At 31.9% G+C, this 22,164-nt stretch overlaps 1 protein-coding gene across 1 annotated transcript in view; it reads left to right on the top strand.

Moving 5' to 3' along the window:
* The window catches only part of Pde9 (phosphodiesterase 9), a 187,535-nt gene extending 167,854 nt beyond the window's left edge, over positions 1-19,681 (top strand). Inside the window, exons 8-11 of the mRNA XM_036359671.2 lie at positions 11,622-11,748; positions 12,177-12,472; positions 12,539-12,992; positions 15,708-19,681. Coding sequence (XP_036215564.2) covers positions 11,622-11,748; positions 12,177-12,472; positions 12,539-12,992; positions 15,708-17,126 — 2,296 coding nt within the window. The 3' untranslated portion in view covers positions 17,127-19,681. The remainder of the gene's footprint in view (positions 1-11,621; positions 11,749-12,176; positions 12,473-12,538; positions 12,993-15,707) is intronic.
* The last annotated feature ends 2,483 nt before the right edge of the window (positions 19,682-22,164 follow it).

Genomic DNA, 22,164 nt, shown 5'->3' with positions numbered 1-22,164 from the left:
GCGTTTCAACACTGACGTTGCAAAGGCTTTACAATTCGGATTTTTATTATTGTTTTTATGTTGCCTTTCAAGTTTGAGCGTTTTTATTTTTACTATTTTAGGACTTGGAATGCATCCATGCAAAGTTTAAGTCATAGGATTTCTTTTTTGTCTGTCTGCGATTAAGTGAAAATAAAAGATAAAAGAAAAGCAAACTTTCAACAACTCAGCTGAAGTGCTTTTTAATACCGCTTATTTAACGCGCAAAACTTTAAAGCAAATTCGTTTTGAGTGTCTATAAAAGCGAGGTTTAGCTAGAGAAGACCACAGTTTAATAAAGCCAAAAACTTAATTGCCTAAAGAATTGCATTTATACCATATATACAAACGTTTGTATATATTTACAGCAAAAATAAAAGTTTACTACACAATTGCTGCGGAAGAAAGTATCTAAATAAAGGTAGTATGCTAATGTAGCTTCCCTAGCTTCTTATTTAGTACTAGAAAATTGAATCAATAACTCTCTGCGCAAAAAAATTAAAATAAGTAGTAATTAAATAAAAAATGAGTACTAAAAACTAAATCGATATATATAGTTATTGCTTTAAATTAAGATTATGCTTCTTAAAGCCTACAATACAAAAATATACAAAAAGTACTAAAAATGTACTAAATTGTTTGGTACTAAAAGTAAAATATTTATTGAGCGGGCATCAAAAAAGAATGCTCTAAAATTTTAGTAGAAAAATTCTGGTGTACTAAAGGTATGTACTAGCAATTTTTATTGTGTGCACAGCAAATTTCTTAAACAAAGCATTTTATGTTATTTAAAAATTATAATTTTTTTTTTGTAGTTTTAGAAAATATTTATTACGATAAATTTTTTGCTAAAATTTAGTACACAAAATGTTTATAGTAGTAAAATACAAAGAAAAAATTCAAAGTAAGTTGATGCAAAGAATTTAGTACAAGCAGTTTGGCAATAAAATTAAACACTTAAAATATAATACGAAAACCACTATAAAGGAGTTACCAAAATTAGTACTAAAATTTAGTACTAGAGTATTTTACTAAAAAGATTGTACTAAATTGCCTTTGTAACATAAAGACAGAAATTAAGCGGCTACTAATAATATGGTACTAGAAATGTTGCACTAAAATTCAATGGTACTGAAAACTAAAGTGTTAAAAAATGTGGTAGTATAATTAAGTACTTAAATTTGAAAAAAAAGTAAAAAAAATTGTGACGTTGTAAAAACCAAAACTTTTTGTTAAGAAATAAAGAGATATTAACTACTTAATATTTAATATTTAGTGCTAAAAATTATTATTGCTTTTAAAATTATTTTGCGAAAATATTTTTTGACAAATTAGTTTATTTTTACAAAAAATGTCGTTTGATATTTGTTTTTATAAAAAAGATAGTTGACAAATTTATTTATTAATAAAAACAAATATTGTAGGACAAAATTCTTTTAAGAAAAAAAAAAGTTTTTGACAAAATTCTTTAAAAAAAAAAAAAAGTTTTTGACAAAATTGTTTTTAAAAAAAAAAAAGTTTTTGACGAAATTATTTATTATTTATAGTTTTTTTGTACAAATTTATTAAGTTTTCCAAAAAAAAAAATTTCTTGACAAATTTATTTATTTTAAAAAATATTTAGTTTGGCGTTTTAAGTACGATATTAAAAATTAATTTTGTTAAAGCATTGCCCTATTATATCTGCACTTAAAAAAAATTTTTTTGTAGTAATAAATGCATATGACATATATCGGATATTATTTTTATGCTTTCCTATTAAAAGCAACATTAATTTTTTCACTTTCCCAGCAACTACACTGATTTGTCAGCACTAAATACACTGCGTATACGCAACCTTTATGGCTTTTACAGTGTTTTACATCTCTCTGCTTTACAGTTTGCCGTCTGACATATGAGTGGCGTGTAATCAATGCAAATTTATGTTAAGCATGTGCACAAATGCATAAGTCACATATATACACATATATATGTCTACATATGAGCAGGTTGCAGTTAGTAATGAATTTGAGTAGATGCCAGCGCCACTTGAAGTCAAAGTCAAAGTATTTGAATATGACAAAGTTGGTTGCGGTTTTAGTGTGTCAACTGCTTTGGTGCAATAACCTGTCAATGCAGAATATTATTTTTTATTTTTATTTTTCTCCATTCACTCTGTGAGTACTTTAGTGTGTATGTGTATAAGTATGCATGCCAGTATAACATTCAAGGTGCACGTAAAATGAGGCAGTAGAAAGTGAATGCAAAAGGTGAAAGGGAGCTGGCGCACTTGACTTCAAGAGCGACACTAACACACAAACACACATACAGTTGCCAACTTGCTTTGTTTAAGCAACGCCTCTGAGAAATGGAAACTCACATATTTACGTCCTTCTACTTGTATGACAATATACATATGTATATATATCAAGCTGAAAAATTATATATGTACTTAGCACACGTGCATATAGTTTGTTTGCTTGCTAGCGCAAGCAAGTCATACACAAGTCGCTTAGTTTACTTTATCCTGTGTGCACTTTTTGCCATTGTGGCTTTAGTATGTGTGCTCAACGGTGTGTCTGTATTTATAATGCACTTTTCGACGTTCATTTGAATATTTATATACATCTACAAGCATATATACATTAGGGTGGAGCGAAAAAAAATTAGTTTTTTTGCTTAGCCTGAGGGTAAAATCTGTAGATTATAAAAACAGACAATTTTTTCTTTCGTAAAAAAATGTTGATAAGTGTTCTAGAAGCTGTGGACAGTCCTCTTTCTAGCCAATTAAAAATAATCAACTTAAAAAAAAATTTTGTGTTCATTATTGGAGTTAAAAAAAATTCTTAAACGACAACATGCTTTTCTTAAGCGTTAAAATAAATTTTTGTCAAAAACCGCCACATTCGGTATTTTTTATATAAATGTAAAGAGTTTAAACCAAAAATAATTTTTTCTTGTGCAACAAAAATTTTAACTCGAAATTTACTTTCAAACGCCAGCTCTAGATGTTAAAAAAATTTTTTTTGTACAAAAATTTTCTTTTTTTATAATCTACAGACTTCGCCCCCAGGCTAAGCAAAAAAAAAAAAATTTTTTCGCTCCACCCTTATATACATATACATACACAACCATACTCGTATATGTAATATTATGTGATTTTTGTTTAGTGCTTGACTTTTACAATTGACATGCTTTGAGCGACAATAAAGCCAAAAAGGCTTTCATTGAATGTCACAGTGTGCAAGCGCTTATTACTTCGCCTTATTAGTAGAAAAAAATAGAGCCAGAAAAACAATTTGCTGAAATAAACTTCAAGAAAAAAGCAAATAAGAATATATTTATCAAAAAAAAAAACCAAAAAAAATTAGGAATTTAGTACTTTTTTAGTACATAAGTTAAGTACTTAAATTTTAATGCTAATTACCTTTTTAATTTAATTATTTTCGATAAAAAAGCAAAAGAAATATATCAATAATTTTCAATAAAAAAACACGTACTTGTACTAACTAAAACTTGTTCTAAAGAAAACATTAGAAAACTTAGTACAAGAGTATTTCTACTTTTTAGTACCAAAATGTTAAAGATAATTGCAACGTAATACACTTATAGATAAAGTTAAGAAACAATAATAGTTTTCAACAAGAAGAAACGTCCTGAATTCGTACTAAAACTGTGCTAAAATTAATTTTAGCAAAAAAGTTAATATTACAAAATTTGGAGATAGTACATTTGATAACCTTCGAAAGGACACGTGCTAAATTTGTACTAAAACTTGTCCTAAAACAAAGTAAAGAATTACAAACTTCGGGGATAGTGTATTTAATAACTTTGAAAAATTTAGCAAACTTTTTAGTACCAGAGTACTAAAATCAATAAATTTTGTTAAATATATTGGAAAGAGTTAATAATTTTAAATATAAAACAAATTCCGTATGTGTACTAAAAATAGAATTAAGACTAAAATAGTGACTAAAATATAGCGTAAATTTTACTTTTAAATAGTACTAAAAATATTAGTGGCATATCGAATCACTATAGCATATAGCTGCCATACAAACTGACCGATCAAAATCAAGTTCTTCTTCTTTCTCCTGGACCAACCGAAGTTAACGTTTTTTTCTTTTTTTTATTAAAAAAATTACTCAGTAAAATTAACTTACAAAGTTTTTTTGTTAATGTTTTTATACGAATATTTCGGAAAATATAAGTAAGAGAACAGTTATTAATCCAGCCTACACACTTATATATAATGTAACAAGTATAAAATATCATTTTACTAATTAAAAGCGTATAAAATATAACAAAATCAATCAACTTCAACTTAAAGCTCAATAATTTCTTGATATAACGCCATCATCACTATAATTTGTGAATTCATTTTGTGGTTACGAGCAGCAATTGGTGGAAGAAAAGGCGCAAAGTATATTTTACAGCAGCAACAATACCATTACATATAGAAGCAATCTTACAAAATATACGTACATATGTATGTCTGTAGTCCCGAGTATAAGTTAGCCGAAGCAAGAACACAGACAAGAACATAAGTCCTCTAACAATACAATTGTAATTTCGGTTACAGCTCTGTGTAAAATAATGTAAGTATAAGTGTGTGCGTGTGCGCGCTGAGTGTATGGCAAAGCATACAAATACTTGCAACTTTAATATTCATACAAAGTAAGTGCAGTCTCGATTTGTAACTGTGTATATGTGTGTGTGTGTGTGCAAGTGTGTTCGTACTGGGTGTGGATTTTGTTAATTAATATCCGTCGCGTAGTGATTAAATACTCTGATGGCGGTTACTAAGCCAACCAAGGCTGCGTGAGCGTTGCTGACTGTTTGAGTGCATATTAAATTCTTAGCATACTTGAAGGCGCTGCACTTTTTTTTTTATTTTTATTTTCAAATGTATACTTCTGAAAATTTGAAAATGAAATGAATTGAATTGAAAATAATTTATGAAATTTTGAGTTTTTGAACAAAAGGAATTTTTTACAAATTTATTTATTTTTACTACAAAATATATATATATATTTTTTTTTTTAATTAATTTATTTTTACAAAACAAATTATTCAAAATATTTATAAATTTTGACACTTTTTTTTTTTGATAAATTCATTTATATTCAAAAAAGAAACATATTGTTCTTAAAAATGTATTCATTTTTACAAAAAGATTTTTCGATAAATTAATTTATTAATTTTTACAAAGAAATATTTGTCGAAAAATTTATTTTTGCGAAGTATGTATTATTAATAATGTTTTTTTTGTACTATAAAGAATTTGAAATATTTTTACGACAAAAATTTTATTCCATTCTTAACTTTTTAAATTTTTAGTAAATACAAAAGACAATCTACATATCTGTTTTGCTTTATACTGAAATAATTTCTTATTAAAAAACACTATTTTCCAAAATAAAAATTACAAATTTTTTAAAAGTATATAATTCTAAACTAAACTTCTATAGTAAAAGTTTTTTTCCTGAAAATAAAAATTGAATTATAATACAAAACTTTCGTATTTTTTAATCTTTTTCAAAAAATGTTTGTTAAAAATATACAATTTTTTTCACGAAATTTAAAAAAAAATACAAAAATTTTTTAAATAAAATTCTTATAAAACAATTAAGTTATGCTACATTTACAACAAAAAAATTTTTTTTTCCAAAATTGGTAGAATTTTTAATTTTCGTAGATCAAAAAAAAAACTGAAATAAAAAATTTTTTAAATAAAATTCTTATAAAACAATTAAGGTTTGCTACATTTACAACAAAAAATTTTTTTTTTCCAAAATTGGTAGAATTTTTAATTTTCGTAGATCAAAAAAAAACTGAAATAAAAAATTATATTTATTATATTATATTTATATTATTTTATTAAAAATTATAACCACGCCACTGATGCATATTTTGCATTATAACATTATTTAGAACTGTTGTAATTTTTTAACTGCTTTTAACAGACACGGACTTTTGTTAAAAAAATTGTCAGATTTTTAAATACAATTCTTTATAGCACAATCAATAATCATAAAGAAATTGTAAGTCCCAGTAGACAATTTTTTTAATTTAAAAAAAAAAACTGTTGAGAAAAAAAAATGTACTACTTGAAAAAAAATTTTTTTTTGGTACTAAAAATAAGCCAACCCACACATTTTTAATAAAAAAAAACTTTAATTCATCACTCAACACATACAAATAGTGCTCAATTTTTTGCCATATACTTCTTCCTGCCAACAGCTAAGTCAAGAAGCAAAACAGAAAATTCGCCTTAAGGCCACTTAACGTTACTCGCGTTAGCGTTTTGAGTTGATATCTTAAGATAATTATGCCTGTGGCGCCGCACAGTTGCCTGCCTTGGCAGTGGTGGTGCCACGTTTTGCGGCTTTGTGCCATGGCAATGCCACTAGCGCTTGTTCGTTTCGGCAGCGAACCTGTTTTCTTATGTGGTAATTATTTGGAATCATTAGTTAATAACTCGGAGTCTGTAGAAGGCGTGTAGCACTAGTATAAGATAGCGCTAATTTATCTGCTACTAGCAGCGGATGGAGTGGATTATGTTAAAATATAAGAAATAAACAACAGACTTATATTCGAATATACATCTTTATGTATGTATATACATTAGGGTGTATCAAAAAAAAAAAAAGCTTCTTAATTGCAACAGAAAAGTCCGCCGACTTACAGTTTTCGATTTTTTTCATATTATCTCATTTCCAATTATTTGAAAAATATCTCGTTTCATAGATTTTGTAGGAAATAAAATGCTCTAAAAATAATAATAATAATAAAAAAATTTAATCTCAGACCGTTTTTGTACAGCAATGATTTTTTTGTCGTTGAGTTATAAAAGTAATAAGATTTTTGTCTAAAATAATTTTACCGTTCATATCTTTTAAACCGTTAGTTTTACGAAAACATCGTTGGGAACCATTTTGTAGAGCAACCAATTTCTTATAAAACCAATGAAACGAGATATTTTTTCATGTAGTTGCAAGCGAGATTTGAAATTTTCTACCCGATAATAAGAAAAAAATAAATAACTGTCAAGCAGAGGATTACAATTAAGGTCTCATACTTAAAGAGATTTTCGTAGAGGTGCCTAAGAACCCATTTATCAGAGTACCAAGCGAAGAAATATATATGAGTTTTTTTTTTTGATTCACCCTAATATACATAAACATATAATATATAGCGAGAGTTAATAAATTTTTCCGATTTTTCACTGCAAAATATGCAACAGTTACACTTTTTTTTTTAGAATCTATTGAATTTTTAAGCCATTGGCACATACTGGCTTATGCCTCATACACTCAATTTCCATTAAATTCACTTCTTTTATTTGCCAGTCCCCAACTGACTGTACGCGACTAACACGCGCTTAGCCTGTGGGGCAGCAACCGCCAAACGGTCGTGTCGAAATGCCATTTAACCCGGTTGAGTGAGAAAAAAAAATTTTTTTTGCACAAATATACAACTCACATGCACATACACACACACACATGTCTACGTACAAAATGACAATGTATGCATAAGGAAATATATGAATTTGCGCGCATATATACGCAAACAAGCGAATTCCACTGCATTATATATGGCAACACTACGATTTATATTTCACAGTAACAATTTTAATAAAAACACGCACACATATACAAGCACATACAAATTGCGGCACGTATGTGCGGCATGCTGTGGCAGCTGCGAGTGTAGCATTGGTGCTGCTATCTACAATTTACCTGCCCGGCGGCTGAACACTTAATTAAATGTTACACATACCGCGTGTAGAACAACTACAAGGCCGTATGCTGCGTGTGTATGCACAGCACAGTCATAGATATGCATTTTTTTTCGTGTTTTTTCGCAGACAGCCAACACCTCAGCGTGGCAGCGCGTGCTTGCAATGCATATTTTTGGCTTATAGAGCACAAATGTGTGAGCATGTACAGAAAAAACTATTTGTTTGTGCATTTTTTTGTGTGCTGCTTTTAAAAGGTACCGCTTGACAGCGGTTCACCGACTTTCGCGCCGTTTTTGGCACTGAAAAACGCGTTTTTATATTTTTATAGCACACATTTAGGCTGTTTCATATTACTGTAGCACACATTTAGGCTGTAGTTGGCGAGCACTTAATATAATACATATATACATGCATATTGCCTTAGCTTACATGCCAACATATAACCATTAACCGTTTAAACTGACCTCCTGCTGCTTTTGACGCCTGTCAAGCTCAACACTCACATCACTCATACGCCCTGCACGACCTAACACACAGCACCTCAGCAAATGTGCAGCGAAATAAGCTAGTTAAATTTAAAAAAAAATACCAAAAACAAAACATAACAACAAAAACAGTAAAAGGTATAGCAACAAAAACAATGAAAGGAATAATAACAAAAACAGCAAAGTTACAAAACAAAAACAAAAAAATCTGACAACATCATATATAACAAATTGTTAGTCAATTATAAGGTTTTACTATGTAAATAACACTTGATTAAAAAACAATTTGCATGAAGCCAATTAAGCGCAGCAATGGCTGCTGGAAACGAGTGCGTGTCTGTGCGAAAGCATACAGACAACAAATTATATGAGTATATAAAGTAGAATGCTAAGCAATATACAAAAAGCAATAACGAAAAATACAAAAACAAGAAAAACCGTTGACTTCGTTTGCACCCAAGCAAAAATGCTCTCGACAAATGAAAAGAACTTGATTTTGATTGGTCCGTTTGTACGACAGCTATATGCTATAGTGATTCTCTCTGAACAATTTCGTCGGAGTTTGCACCAATGTTTTGGACTATAACTCGTGCCAAATTTCATGAAGATATCTCGACAAATGCAAAAGTTTTTCATACAAGCACTTGATTTTGATAGTCCAGTTTGTATGTCAGCTATATACTACAGTGATGTGATATCGAAAATTCTGACATACATACTCGTATAATTAGCTTTTTAAGCAGGAGTAACGTTTGCAAAATTTTTTAGCGATAATTTAGAAGCTCAGCTCATCACGCTGATCATTTATATACAATACATATGTATGTAATTTATATGGTCTCCGACATTTCCTTTTGAGTGTTGCAAACTTCGTGTTTAGAGTATAATAAATTAGAAAAAAAATTAAATGAAGACAAGGCAACATTAAACTAAGCAAAAAACATATAATTGTAGCATGCGAAAGAAAACACCAAAAATAAACAAACAACAAACAGAAAACAAAAGGAATTAAAAACATTGTAGAAATTTGAATGCCAGCAAAACTTTTGCCGGAAAACAATGTGATGTGGGTCAGTTTGAGTAAAAGTAATTAAAACTTTTATGCATACCGAACGCGTACAAGTTTGTGCGCAATTATATGTCTGTATGTATGTGTACGTTTGGGCATATTTACATTGTATTATCTGTATCTGTATTTGTATTGTTGTAGAAAATTTTGTATGCTATTAACAATATAGCTGGAACCTTTTATTAGATATTAGAGCGCATAAATAGCAAGGAATCAATTCTGTTTGCAATAAAATGGCATTAATACGAGAATAATTAATACTTGTTATACTTAATATACAACATTTAAAAATTAAGAACACAAAAATAAATAATTTTAATTTAAGAAAAATATGTTTCAATAATTATTGCAGAAAACGTGAGATAAGCAAAATTTACAGTTAGAAGTTGATTTCCAGCGCTATCTTACGTACGAAAAGGCAGCTCGGATATTCCTTGAAAGTTATTAATAATTTATTTTGGCGATTTCCAGCCAAATTAACTCAAAATTATTTGTTTATAGCGAAATATTATTATATATTCATAATTTTCAAATAAAGTGATCGTAGCGACATCTATCGGCTCTTTTATATAGAGCTTCAGCTTTTAATGCTATGATTCTATAATTTATATAAAATAATAGTATCCAAATGAAAGCTTCTAAAATAATCTACGCTGGAGCCAATTTTTGCGTGAAAATGCTCTCATCATACTATAGGGTGATCCATTTTGGGTGTTTCAATTTAAAAAAAAACACAAAAATTTGATGGAAAATGTTTATTAGCATTCGAGAGAGCATTTTTTGGCATTTGCTTTTTGATGATTCTCTCTTGCAAATATTAGCCGCGGCTACGTCTCAGACGGTCAATCCGTTGAGTCCAATTTTCAGTGACTTGTTCTAGCATTGCCGACATAGACTTTAGACTTTACATATTCCCATAGGCAAAAGTCTAACGGTGTGATATCACACGATCTTGTTGGCCAATCGACCGGCCCAAAACGTGAAATTAACTGCTCACTCAAGCGCTCTCTGAATAAATCCATTGATTGTTGCGATGTGTGGGAAGTGGCGCCGTCTTGTTGAAATGACATGTCGCCAAGATCACAAGCTTCAATTTCAAAAAAGGAAAGCATTCAGTTTCAGGCATCAAATAGTCGTTCCTCACCGACATAATTTTTGAATAAATAAGGACCGATGATTCCACCGGTCTACAAACCACATCAAACCGTGGTTTTCCGCATGAAATGGCAGCTTTTGAATTTTTTCAGGTTTATCTTTGTTCTAAATGCGGCAATTTTGCTTGTTTACATACCCATTAAGCCAGAAATGGGCCTCATCGCTGAAAAAATTTTGGCTTGCCATAGAGCGAAGTAATGTCGCTTGAGATGGTCGAGCTGCTTCAGTTCTTGCACAAGCTGTATTTTATACGCTTTCAATTTAAGATATCACGTAAAATACGCCCAAAACTATGCTATAAACTCTGATAGTATACGTTATTAATTGTTGTAACATATATTCTGATGTTCTGGACAAGAGTACTGGTTGCTGCTAGTTCCAAACGACCTACAAACGTCTGTTGAATTTTTATAAGAAACGATAACATGTCAAACCTACCATATACTGAACGACTTAACATTCTATATATCACCAACATTGGATTAACAAACGAGCTAAAAGCATAATTTTTTAGACATGGTTCTACCATAATGAGACTTGCTGAATAGAAAATTTAAAATATTTCAATAATTGGACTTAGAGGGCTCAATATGTGAAAAATTCAAGACTATAGCATACTTTTAAGAGCTGTGGAGTTAAGAATATGGATAATTCTTATAAATGAGTGACGCAAACAATACATTTTGCTCGCAATTTTTACGCATAATGGAAACTATACGCACCGAGAAAATTTTCTATGCGAAAACAAACCTTTTTGCTCGAAGTTTTATATAATGGAATTTTTTTTTATCTATAATTCGTTCTATAAACGTAGAGAAAATTTTCTTGACTAATAATTCTTAGAAGGATAAAGGTACTAGATCGCAAGAAAATGGAAAAGAACGAGTCTCTAAAATTATATTCGAGGTTGAGTTAATTTTCGCTCGAGATTCTCGAACATATAGCTTCATATTTTCGCTATACTCATACTTCTAGTTCATTTTTAAATCAAAAATGTAATAAAATCAATAAATTAAAACGTCTACCAGCTTAAAAGCATCACTCGCAATAGACGTGTGGAATGCACGAAAATTTTTCTTGGAATTCAATTTGTTTTTCGATGCTGATTTTTATGCTAGCTTTCCCTTACTGCAACGTGTAATTTTCAATTTATGTTATTTTTCCATTGCAGGGAAATACGTGAGGGTATCATACGTTGCATATTGGCCACGGATATGGCACGCCACAATGAAATACTAACACAGTTCAAAGAGATTACACCTATATTTGATTACTCAAATCGCGCACACATCAATTTGGTGAGTAGCTAGGCAATTATATCGAAATATTTGAGTGAATACAAAAAAAAATATATTTGATTTTTTGACTACAGAAATTGTGGAATTTCAGCTCAATTCAACTCTATCAAAAATTAATAAAGGAATTTCAATACAAATTTGTAGCATAATTTTCAGAGTTTTTTTTATAAAGACAATATATATTCCTTAATAAATATAAATATTTTTTAAATTTATTTCAAAATTAATGAAAAATTCATAGAAAATAATTGTGTAATATTTAGTTTCAAGCAAGCCTTCAAAAAACAAAAAAAAAAAAGACGCAATGCAATTTAGAAACATTTTAGCATACATTTTAGCTGAAATCCACTATTGCAAAGATGTTCCCAACAGTATGCTAAATATATATCAACCAGGCATTCATTTAAACTCTGCACTCTCTTCTATAGCTGTGCATGGTGCTCATCAAAGTGGCAGACATCTCCAATGAGGCGCGTCCCATGGATGTCGCTGAACCCTGGCTTGATCGTCTATTACAGGAATTTTTCGCACAAAGCGCTGCTGAGAAATCTGAAGGTTTGCCTGTTACACCCTTCATGGATCCGGATAAAGTTAGTAAACCCGGTTCACAGGTACGTTTCATCGGCTTGGTGCTATTACCGCTCTTTGAGGCGCTGGGTGACTTAGTGCCTGAAGTGATTGAACTCATCATAATACCAGTGCGCATAGCACTCGATTACTATAGGTAAGTAACCGTTACATAATAACTATTTTCAAAGTCTCAACTAAAACAACGTTCTTTTTGTTATAGACGCTTAAATGATGCGCAGAATAAATCGCGCAAATCTGTCGCCGACACCATCTCAATGGTCGCATCGGACAATACCAGCGCCGCCTCGGATGGTGGCGGCAGCACGACTGCTGTATGTACAAGTGGTGGGCATGCACACAGTCCAGCTGCTGGTACTAATGGACAGATAACCGGCACCAGTACCGCATCTACGGGCACTACAACCACCGGTACGTGTGGTGGCAGTGGCGGCGGCGGCGGCTCGGGCAGTGGTGGCACCAACTCTGGCGGCAGTATTTCACCACAAATGCCACGCTCACAATCGGGCATTAGTGTGAAGTCCCGCCGGAGTATACCATCACAGAAATCGGCATCACGCACCTCTGTCGATGAGCCGCAATGCTTGGCAGCCGAATTACACGATCTGCCCGAGGGTAGTGAGAGTGGTGATTCCGAGACGGCAACCGAAGTCGATGTAAGTAGCAGTTCAGTTTGAAGGTATCAATAAATTAGTATTTCTATTCGTGTAAATATTATGTATTTCCATCTATAGTAAGCGGCAGGGGGCGCTTTAATCTATATTAGAGCCTTAGAGTATCAAAAGGAAAAAAAATCTGCGTTTTTTGAACGACTAGCTTTGCGGTTATTAAGGTTCACACTTAATCTAGATATAGAAGTATTTTAAAGTCTTCTGCTATTGAGATACTGTAAGAAAAATGAGGATTGACTTAGATCTGTTAGTAATATTTTTGAAAAATCGTATCTGTATGTACCTCGAATGAGCTTAAATGTAGGTTACGACTAATTTTAGTCTAGGAATGTCTTTTCAGGAAAGTTTTTTAGTACATACCACAACAATAATATTAAATTAATGCAAATCTAAAAATTTTTAATTTTTCCACTTTTTAGTATTCAAATACCTAAAATCTCTTGTAAAATGAGCTCCAGTACCTTCCTTCCTGCTACTTATACTATGCATACTGAGCGCTAGCAAAACTCTTCCCTTTAAAAATTCACTATTGAGAGTAATTTAAGTTTAAATTTTACGTTATTGTGCTATCCACCGTGTATACGCACCAGCATTTTAAAGCGGCGAAGAGCAAACACAACAAGAGCAAAACAAAAGCAATAAGAACTTATTTATTACCTATTTCCATTTGTATTGCCTACTTATGAGCGCCGAGCAGCCACGAACGAAGACTTTATCTTTCTGACAATTTGCATGGCATTACATACATTTACATATACCATAGCACCGTGTATAAATAATAATAATAACAAGGCTATACGTTACGCGAAAAAATATGGCAGGACCGCGCGCGCTAATCCTTTTTGAGCCGTCGGCGTGAGGCTTGTAAATACTTACAACTTACAGCTTTTTATTTTAATTTACAACGGTTAAGCGCAGACACGCATAACAGCACGCGCTGTACACTGTATGATTGGCTGAGTGACGCGCTCGCTCTGTAGTGACTTAGTGAGAGCAAGCCGCGTACGAGCGCGGATGAAGCGCGCACAACCAGAGAGCGGCCGCAATATAGGTACGTTTATGTGCGTTAAGGCGTGAGATAAATAGCGTTGCACATTTTTATGTAGCAGCGTAATTAATTGTTGTTGTTGTTGTTGTGTATGCTGTTGGCAGCCTTGTTGTATGTTACGTTTTTTACGCTATATAAATTTGATAATGTATATTTTTGTTTTGTTACGGTTTTAATTTTTATGACAATCCCTTTTCCAATAAAAGCCACACAAGTGTACCGCAACAGTAACTAGCGAAGCAATTTTTACAATTATTGCGGTTGCGGCGCGCACAAAAGTATGCCACACTTGAAGCAACAACAGCGCTAAACTGCTGCAAAGCCAGCGGAAAGTACTTCCGGTGCTTAGTTGTTGAGCATTTTACGTTTTGCCTTTTGAAAATTTTCTTTACGTTGTATAATTAAAAATGATTGCATAATTTCGGGGTCACTTAAGTCGCTTTGGAGCGCTTAATTTCAGCATTATGACAGCTAAAATTAAGAACCTGGCAGTCGTGTGTAACAAATTCTGTAATTGTAAACCGCAAGTTAGTGTTGCAGCATAAACGTGTGCTTTAATATGTCGTTTCCACCTACTTTAAAGGGGTAAGCATAATTTGTGTGGCACAACGGTAGGCGCGTAAATGGGTTTTGAAAATAATTGGCGCACATTATTAGCTGATGTGAGGCGTAACAGTTACGCAAAAATAGGAATGATGCGTGAAATACTATACCCAGCGCTTAAAAGGCCTAAAAGTATGCTATTTGCTGCTATAGTCTCTTATTGCAGCACATAATTTCTATAGTTTTGTATTGCGGGTTGTTTTACAAACGTGCATGTGTATTGCGAATATATATCTTATGCGTATATGTATAACCTAAACGTAATTTTGTACTTGGGACAAATTTAATGAATGTATGCCTCAGTAACGTACCAAATAGTAGTATAATTTAAGGAATTAATGTCTACCTTTTTGTGAGAAAGTTTAAATTAATAATTTCTGTAAGCGCGCTGACAACTATGCTATACTTTGCATTTTTTTATGAATTTTCTACTTGGGTGTGTTATGAAAAAATCAAAATAAATGTATTAATTTAATTCAAAAATATCGTTTTGCGAACAAGTCTTGTAATAACCCAGCTTGAGGTAAAAAAGAACAATTTTATATACTTTTTAAAGCCAACGACCTGTAAGGAATCTCAAAAATTGTTTCAAAAATAACTATTTTAAAAAATTTAAAATTTTGAACAGATACCAAAATGCCGCTAGCTGTTGTAAAATCCAACTAAAGAGAAGAGAGATAGCGAGAATATTCATCCACATAAGGTATTACGAAAAACTGCAACCGTCCGTAAAGTATGCTTCATTTTACGCAAGGTTTTGAAATTTTCAGAAAATAAAAAAATGCATCTATAAATGCCTTTCTATATATGGTATACAGTAATTAATTCAAAAAAAAAAATTAAAAAGGAAATATTTTTAAACCCCTCGACGTACGCAAACCTTTTAAATAACGACTAGCAATTTTACTGTGTAGCCGATTTGAAAATGATAAAAGTTCGATTTCTAAGCGCCGCTAATGTTTACTAGCTGATCAAATGGTATATGATCACTCTTTAGAATTAAATGCAACTTTTTTCGACACAAACCCTCATCACAGCTCCTCTTGCAGGTCGCCGAGAAAACTTCCAAATTCAAAGTGGATACCGAGGGCAGCAGCAATCGTTCGAAATCCTCACATTCTACATCCCGTAAGTCATCACGCGAGAAGCGCCCTTCCATGATCGGCGAAATGTGCAGTAGCGGCGGTGGTCAACGCATACGCAACTCTTACGGCAACATACACGGCTATCACACCAATCGCTGTCACTTTAGCTCCAATCGCGCTGTCAGTCTGGACCAGTATAGCACTAATAATCGACGTCTCTCGGATGGCCTACAGCAAGTCATTTCCGATAGTAATGTCTTCTATAATCGTCAAAATCGTGGCAGTCTTGAAGCGGCCGCCACTCGCCTGGGCGATGATCTAAATATGAATGCCACAGGCGGCGCTGGCGGCATCGCGGGTGTTACACAGTCTTCCCAGCAGCCGCTCAATCCGAACAATGTGCCAAATGTGGAGTACAGCGCCGGCATGGCAGCGCAGGTCAGCGGCGCGTGCACCAGTCAGTCTTGCCAGCATCAACGTGTACATCATACACATCACATCAGCCAGCATCAACAGCAGCTACAGCAACAGCAAATACAGCAACAACTACAGCACTTACAGTCATCGTCGAACGGCAATCTTTCACCCACCCAGTTGCTGCCACCGAAATTACAGCAACACTGTTGCGCCGCCGCCGCAGCAGCTGCTGCCGCTGCGGCTGGCAACACGTCCAACGGTCTCGGCGGCAATGGCGTTGGCGGCGCTACCATTTCCAAGTCCACCTGGAAAACACGTCTAAAACAGTTCTCCGACTACTTTGGCTTCTCCTTCGACAAGGGCGGCAAGCGTTTCGGAAGCACACGCAGTTCACCGTGCCCGGCGCGTAACAATAATGGCACTGGGTTGACGGGTGTCAACCAGACTATTGATCCGTTGCTCGGCGGCAGCGGCAGTGGTGGCAAGCCGCAAAGTATTTGCTGCACCATCTCGAATAATCTGCAGTCGCCTAGTCTGCGACACAAATCGTTTGCCGCGGGCGCCGGTCTGCCCACGCATTCGGAGCTAGTGAATGCCGGTCGTTTACGCGCCTACAGCTTGGACGTGCCCTGCAGTAACACCAGCAATCCGCGCTACAGCAGTAGTAGCGGTGGTGGCGGCGATAGTAGTCGCAAATCCTCGCGTCATGATGGCGGCACCACCGGCACCGGCGACGACAACAATAGCAACAATACGCTACATAGCAGCGGTGGCGGTGGCAGTGAAATGCCCACTTGCCTACCGCCGCCCATACGCATTGGCAGCGTTGATGCCAGCGACACAATATTGATAACGACCGGCTTGCCGCGCGTCATAACGCCCGCTCAGTTAGGCGAGACCGAACCTAGTTTGAGCATTGACTTGGGTATGGCAAGTGGGTCCTCATATGAGCCGCCGAAAATTTGACAACGGGGTAGCTCGGAGACGACAACGAACTCGCTCTCGAATAACGGCGCATTTGCAGCACTGCTACAGCAACAGCAACAGCTGCAGAAGGAGGCGGCATCGCTGCGGCACAGCTCCAGCTGTAATATGTCCTCAATGTCGTTGACCGTTTGGTCGGCGCTGGGACAACGGCTCAGCGCATTGGTGTGTCATTGCTGCGAACGAAAGTTACCCGAACCGGAAAATGTCTGAAGCGCGCAGTAGGGCGTGAGATAGGGAAAGACATATGGAAACTCGAAATAAGGTAGTGTAAAAATGTGTTGGAGCAACCAAAACAATTAAAAGGAACAGCGTATTGTCGTGCCAAAAATGTTGTTGGGTCTTGAAAAGGTTTAGAAAATGGAAAAAAATGGAGGCGTATGACTTAAAGTTAGTAGATGTTGTTACCGACATGTTGCAGGTATATTTAGTATGATGCTACAGTTTGGTATTCCAAAAATATTTTAAAAAAATGTCGAAATGTTTAAGCATAAAAGAACTGCAGGAATAAATATATTGTATATTAATGCTTCAGATAATTGTTACATTTTTCAAATATAATTTTCAAGTAATCAAAATATATCTCACATGGTTTTAGATCAAATGTTGCTAGCAACATGTTGCTGGCAGTTATCTTGTAATTTAAGACACAGTTTAACGCAAAAATATCTGGTTAGAAGTCTACGTGTATATTTTTGATTGTATTAGGAGCTTAAATAATTTTTAAAAAGTTTTTGAAAATGTTGTTGGCAAAATTTGTATCGAAAAAATTTTCCGAAATTTTTTAATTAGAAAATACGGACTAAAGCTGGGAAAACTAAGTCCTAAGTAGGTTCTAATGAAGTTATTCTATTTTTAATTTTAGTGTCTCAAATATGAGCAAGTAAATCTTTAATGCAAAAAAATAATTTTTGGTAGCCACATTTTAGAAAAAAATTAATTTTTTAATTGTATGAATATTAGCAAATTCATTTTGACTTTGATTTTAAATGTTTGTTTCAAAAACCCCCCAAAAAAAAGAAATTAATGAATTAATAAATACATACTTATTAACCTTTACACCTACATCTTTGTTCAAACCATGCACACGTCATGTGCATTTGATTGCCGTAAACAATTCTAGGTGTTGTGCGTATGTGTTATTTTATATATAAATTATATGTTATTTGTAATAAAAAATATTTTATGTTGTTTGATAAAATTTTTAAATAATTCATAATTTTTAATATTTTCTGTCTAAGCGGTGCCTAAATATTTTATATTTATTGCGAAGAAATTTTAATAAATTAATTTTAATTAAAAATAATTTGTTATTTACAAATTTTAAGCTTAAAATATGATTACTTCAAATGTTATTTTGAACTATTTTTTAATTGTTTATATATTTTAAAATTTGTAATTTAAAACTTTTATTTGTAAATAGCAAAATTCAATAATATTATTAATGTGTATTTTTTAATAATTAATATTTTGTTTATAAACAGATAGTCATGCCAATAATCATAAGTAGCGCGGTAAACAATTAAAATTGGTAACAAAAAACAATAATTTACAAAATATTTTATGAAAATAAAAAAAAATTTATCAAAGAATAACGTTAAATCAACAAAATAAAACTTAATATCTGCGAAATATTTAAATATAAATAAACTAAAAGTAAAAGTCATAAAAATAACTAGTGTCAAAAAAAGAGAACTTAAATTATAAAAATGTATAAAATCAGCAAATGTAGCCGGTACTCAATAGAAAAAATGCATTTTTATAAATTTATAAGAATTAAATAATCAAGAAAATGAAAACTAAAAAGTAATTACAAATAATTTAAATAAAAAAATTAACTAACAATAAATATATCTAATATAATAAATAAAAATAACATAAAAAAAATGAATTAATAGTAACATAAAAATAAAATTACATTAACAAAAAAATTTTTGGTCTAAATATGCAAGCCTAAAATGTCACTAACTTTGAAATTTAAAACTACTATACCAATATTTCTAAAACTTTGAATTTTGCAGATAAAAATTTTAATATATGTTATATAAATATAAATATGTTAAATGCTAAATTTAAAATTTGAAAATTTATTAACCCCAAAAAACGTTTAAAAATCTAAAATTTTTACAACACCAATGCTAAAAGTTTAGAAAATTTAAAATTTGTTGATAAAATATGATTCATTATTCAAAATTTATAAGACCAAAACAATTTTTTTTTTTAATTTTAAATTAGTTAAATTTAAATAAATATATTTTAATTACCTTTTTTATTTTAAAAAACGATATTCTGTAGACCAGCTGACATTTTAACTAATATTGTTTGATATTTTAGTTGTGCATAGCTCAATACTATATTTACAATAAGTTAGCAAACTGTTGACGAAGCAAATTATGTTATATAATTGCAAAGAGTAAGACTTCTATTGGTTAAACAACTAAAATATATTAACTAGCATTAAGTTTTGAAAGTTTTAAGTTTATAATTATAATTTGCAGAAAATAAAAGCAAAATAAAACAGAAGAGAAAAAAATTAAGTTAAATTTTTGATTTTTGTTTTTTTTGTATGTACTTGTGTTGGGTGTTACATTTATTTAAAATAATTTAACACACCTAGTGAAGTCTTTTTGCTTTTGCGCCTGAAATATATATTTCGTTAAATATTTTTTTATGTAACTTTTGTAAAATTCTTAAATAATAAAAGCTAATAGCAATGTAATTTTTTTTAAATTTCTTAAAAAAATTTAATATTTGAAATTTACACAAATTTTTTATGTAAATTTTTGTTTATAAATAATAATTATTAAGTACATTTTTTTACTTTTTTACAATTTTTGTTAATTAAAAAAAAATTCCTTAAAATTTTTAAAATATTTTAATACTTTTTTCTAATAACTTAAATTTATTTAAATTTTTTTTTAAATATTTGTAAAATTTTAAAATTTTTGTAAAATTTTTATTATTCCGTATTTTTTTGCTTATTAAAAAAAATTTTTGTTAATTAAAAAAAAAATTCCTTAAAATTTTTAAAAAAATTTTAATACCTTTTTCTAATAACTTAAATTTATTTTAAAATTTTTTTTTTAATTTCTTTGAATATTTGTAAAATTTTTAAATTTTTGTAAAATTTTTATATTTTCCGTATTTTTTTGCTTATTAAAAAAAATTTTTGTTAATTAAAAAAAAAATTCCTTAAAATTTTTAAAAAAATTTTAATACCTTTTTCTAATAACTTAAATTTATTTAAAATTTTTTTTTAAAAATTTCTTTAAATATTTGTAAAATTTTAAAATTTTTGTAAAATTTTTATATATTCCGTATTTTTTTGCTACTTAAAATTTTTTCACTTAAATTCATGCTCATAAAATTAAAGCACACAATCCGTCTTCGTACTTTATTAAAACCACCATAATTCAATTATGCAGCTTACGCCGGCTACAATCAGACTAAAAAACCAAATTACGCACAAAACAGCGAAGCCACCTAACAATAAGCTTCCCAAACAAAAGCCCAAAACCCCCACAATTATGCTAATAAATCTCGGCAATAATACAAAAGTAAAAAATGAGCGCATATGTATGTACATACAAATGAAATCTCAACCGCAAGTTATCAATAAGTGCCATAAAATATGCAATACGTTTTCACTTGGCGTTGTAGACGGCAGCCGAGGCAGTGGCAATGGAAAACCATATGTGTTTCTTATATACATAAATACAGATGTACAGACATGCATACATTAGCGGTTAATGTTAACCCAGCTGGGAAAATGCATGGAATTTTGAAAATGTGTAAATAATTTTACAAGGAATTCACTTCGTTTGTAAGAACACACAAAAATGCAGTTACCATAACTAAGCAACTTATATCTATAAACCACTAGTAGCAAGGAGATGTGGCACTACAGAGCCTTATTATGCGACTACACATACATGTGTAACATGGCGTTTTTTTCTAACTTTAGCAGATGCTTTATCAGACCCTTTCGATATTTTTGAAAATCCTTGAATAATGGCGAGTACAACTCAACTTAGATTAGTTAAGACAGAGCGTGAGATTGAAGTCCATCGATGGCAAAAAAAGAATCGGGAAGATTAGTCGGGAGCGAGCTCGAACTAAAATTAACGTCGTTGAACTCGATCTGTAGAAAAACGGAAATAGCGTATGCTTGAAAAAGGGAAGAGCTTGAGCTTGACTACGTAGAAGAAGTCTATGGTAGAAGAGTCGGGTGGACTAGTTAGCACTGAGCTCGAACTAAAATTTAAGTCCTTGAACTCGTGCTATAGAAAAACGAAAAGAGCTTGATTTGTGTCCATGAGAGAAAAATAATCGAAAATATTAGTCAGGACCAGGCTCAAACTAAAATGTATATCCTTGAACTCGGTCTATAGAGAAAAGCATTCGATTCCAATGGACAGAGAAAAATACAGAGGCAGAGGCAGAGAAAGAGAAAGAGAGAGATAGAATGAAAACAAACGTTCCTAAAGCATCTCAAGAATAATATCACCAAAATAACGCCTAAACATTTCATATTTCATGTTTCGTAGAATTGGTTTGGACAGTTGAGGCTGGTCGAAGAACATTTCCTTTTCTTCTGTGCAGTTCTTACAGCGCTAAACACAACACATTTTAGTAAAATTTTGTGCTCTAGCATAAAGCAGTTAAAAGTACATAATTTGGTAGATCTTCATGAGACATATTGAAAACCATTTAAGATGCGGTTTTGCTGCTTGTATAGTTCACTACGTTCATTGGGTTCACCGCTTTCGTCATCAATTTACCACTTTATCTTGAGCAACACACCAGATGTATACATAGCTCACGCATCGATATTTTCTGTTACGGGCTGATTGCGTTGTGCGCCGAAATGTTTGGTATCATGCTGTCAATTTAAGGATATGTCTTCATTGTCAATGTTATTTTCCATTGTTATTGTTGCGCCTTTACAGGCATGTATGCTGGCAGCGTTATTTTTTGTTGCAGTTAGGGTAGGTAAAAAAAAATACAATAAAAAAATTTG

Source organism: Bactrocera oleae, chromosome 5 (assembly GCF_042242935.1).
Source record: "Bactrocera oleae isolate idBacOlea1 chromosome 5, idBacOlea1, whole genome shotgun sequence".
Taxonomy (NCBI): domain Eukaryota; kingdom Metazoa; phylum Arthropoda; class Insecta; order Diptera; family Tephritidae; genus Bactrocera; species Bactrocera oleae.
This window is presented reverse-complemented; position numbering and strand designations above follow the sequence as displayed.